This window comes from Ptychodera flava (genome assembly GCF_041260155.1).
Source record: "Ptychodera flava strain L36383 chromosome 23 unlocalized genomic scaffold, AS_Pfla_20210202 Scaffold_23__1_contigs__length_28996876_pilon, whole genome shotgun sequence".
In the NCBI taxonomy this organism is placed as follows: Eukaryota; Metazoa; Hemichordata; class Enteropneusta; family Ptychoderidae; genus Ptychodera; species Ptychodera flava.
The window spans coordinates 20,300,234-20,303,491 of NW_027248277.1; the positions used below are offsets into that span (position 1 = coordinate 20,300,234).

The window sequence follows — 3,258 nt, forward strand, 5'->3', positions numbered from 1 at the left end:
CCGAGTACGTTTGAATATCCCACCATTATGACCACTCTCGTAGGTTCTCGCGCTTTTATACGGGAGTTGGGGCTTTAAGAGGGTCATGGGCCATTACGTAAAGTCAACTTTATTCTAGTGGGCCACCAAAGGTGGCCCGCTGATAAAAAGAGGGTCGACCATGGCCATTGCACTAAGTAAACTTTACTGAACAGGGCCGCTGAAGGCGTCCGGCCGTTAAGATGGTCATGGGGTATTACAATAAAGTCAATTTATTGTAGTGGGCCGCCGCAGGCGGCCCGCCGGTAAAGAGGGTCGATCATGGCCATTGCATGAAGTAAACTTAATTGGAGTGGTCCGCCAAAGGCGTCTGCCCGTTAAGAGGGTCATGGGTAATACATAAAGTATTTTTATTGTAGTGGGTAAAGAGGGTCGATCATGGCCATGGCATAAAAGTGAACTTTATTGTAGGTATTATGTTTTTGAAAATGTGGTGACCCCCCCTTTCCTACCAGTGAAAAAGTGATGACCCCCCCCTTCTCGGATTCCAAAATTATGATGACCCCCCCCCCCTGGATTTTGCCGCCCCCCCCCCCCGGCCGTGAAAACTGAATGGTCCCTAAGAAGGTATGCGGTACTTGTGGACAAGGCCACCATACCACACTACATGATGATCCCTCCAGTAAGAAGAATCCAGACACCAACCAAGCTTCCCAGAAAACAGAGGTGAAACAAGAAACCGCTGTTTCACACCGAGTAGAGGTCAACAAAGATTATACAGGTACATGTTCCCATTCACTCATTGTGCCTGTATACCTACATCACAAGAAGACACCGGCTACACAAACACTCGTGTATGCCCTGTTCGATCCACAATCTGACTCCTGTTTCATAACAGAAGACGCCCTGCTTAGCAAGATGAAGGTGAAAGGTCGTGAAGTACAACTGAAACTATCCACCGTGTCGGATGATAACTTAGTGGTCTCATGCAAGAAAATCGACGATTTAGTCATCAAGGATCTGGACGTCACAACCAAAGTAAACTGCCCAGTGTTTACACAAGGAATGTCATTCCAGCCAGCCACGACCAGATTCCAAAGCCAGAGACACTAAGACAATGGCCACACCTACATGAAGTTGCAGAGAAGTTGTATCCATTCAGAAATGATGTCGAGATTGGCCTTTTGATCGGGTACAACTGTGTCCGTGCCATAAAGCCGAGAAATGTTATACTTGGCGAAGACGACGCTCCCTTCGCAGTCAAGACTATTCTTGGATCGGGTGTTATCGGCATCGTGAACAAGTCAATGAACTACAACGACGTACGTGCATGCAGACTTGTCAATACAGAAGAAAGAAGATGTCACTTTGCCTTCAGAACACAGACTAAAGAACTCAGTCCAGCCCAGGTGAAGCAAATGTTCGAGCTCGACTTCAGCGAAGGGAAAATTGATGAAAAGGTATCGATCCAAAACAGACGATTCCTGACAAAGGTACGTGAAGGAATCCGCCAAAGAGATGACGGACACTTTGAAATTCCACTTCCATTCAAACAAGATGAAGTTAAGTTACCAGATAACAGACCCTTATAGCTGTTAAACGCTTGGCTAGATTAATGAACAGACTGATGACGGATAAGCAGTATAAGTTCGATTATATTACCTTCATGAGTGACATCATAGACAAAGGGTATGCAGAAAGGGTACCCACCGATGATGAGCCACAGACAGACGGTCAACGATGGTACATTCCACATCACGGCGTGTATCACCCGAAGAAGCCAGGTAAAATACGAGTGGTATTTGACCGCAGCGCTGAATATCACAGAGAGACACTGAACAGCCACCTGCTTCAAGGACCAGATCTGACAAACGAGTTGATCGGAGTTTTGTGTCACTTCAGACAAGAACCGATAGCATTCACTTGCGACATCGAAGCGATGTTCCACCAAGTTGGAGTTGACGTTAAACACCGTGATTACCTGAGATTTCTTTGGTACGAGAACGGCAACCTTGATAACGAGCCCACTGAATACAGACTGTTTGGAGCAACGTCCTCACCAGGCTGTGTAAACTTCGCCCTCAAGACGACAGCTGACCTTTATGAAAAGGACTATGGTAAAGATGCTGCTGACTTCGTTAGAAGAGACTTCTACGTCTACGAGGGGTTGAAGTCAGTCCGAGAGCCGTCCGAGGCAATTAACCTGATTGAGAGCAGCCGACAACTGTGTCAGAGAGGCGGCTTAAATTGCACAAGTACATATCGAACAACAAGGAAGTCATCGATAGTATTCCTCCAGCACAACGAGCTAAGGACATACAAACCATCGACCTTCGTTGCCAGAACCTACCAATCGAGTGCATGCTGGGTGTGCAATGGTGTCGAGTCCGACACTTTCCAATTTCGAGTCCAGCTGAAGGACAAACCACTGACAAGACGAGGCATCTTATCGACAGTAAGTTCGGTGTACGATCCCCTCGGACTTGTATCCCCACTACTTCTCGGAGGCAGACACATACTGCAAGAATTATGCAAAGACGGTGCCGACTGGGATGATCCGATACCAGAAAACACCATGATTAAGTGGGAAAAATGGAGAAGAGACATACTTCTTCTATCAAGTTTGAAGATACCAAGATGTTACAAGCCTAACAACTTCGGTAAATTGAAGAAAGCAGAACTACACCATTTCTCCGATGCCAGCCATTATGGGTACGGCCAATGTAGTTACCTGCGACTCATCGATGACGAAGACAGAGTTTCAAGTTCTCTCGTCATGGGAAAATCCAGAGTGGTTCCAACCAGACCAATGACGTTGCCACGATTGGAGCTCACAGCCGCGGTAATCTCAGCCAGAGTTGGCGCCTTTCTGAGAGACAACCTACAATATGAAGATGTCAGCCACACATACTACACCGATAGTAATGCGGTATTGGGCTACATCAACAATGAAGCAAAGCATTTCCACATCTTTGTAGCAAATCAGTGGACCAGTGGAGACACGTCGATACCAAGACAAATCCAGCAGACTTGGCTTCGAGAGGTATGACTGCAGACGAGCTACTTACAAGTACTCTATGGTGGAAAGGACCGGCTTTCCTGACTGATATCGAACTGGAACAGACAACCCAAGAAATACCTGAACTCGATACTAATGATCCTGAAGTGAAGAAAGAAGCAACAGTCCTCGCTTCACAAACAAACTAAGACTATGCCGACGTACTGACAAGGCTAGAGTACTTTTCCAGTTGGCATAGAGCCAAGAGAGCGATAGCAGCG

General features: G+C 46.7%; 1 protein-coding gene across 1 annotated transcript; it reads left to right on the forward strand.

The window, feature by feature from the left end:
- The first annotated feature begins 1,645 nt into the window (after positions 1–1,645).
- Positions 1,646–3,028, forward strand: LOC139123830 (uncharacterized). Its single transcript, XM_070689980.1, has one exon. It carries the CDS (start codon positions 1,646–1,648, stop codon positions 3,026–3,028), a length of 1,383 nt encoding a protein of 460 aa, XP_070546081.1.
- The last annotated feature ends 230 nt before the right edge of the window (positions 3,029–3,258 follow it).

Excerpts from the sequence above, each read along its gene's own strand:
- LOC139123830 (XM_070689980.1), top strand. The coding sequence starts at position 1,646 with ATGAGTGACATCATAGACAAAGGGTATGCAGAAAGGGTACCCACCGAT.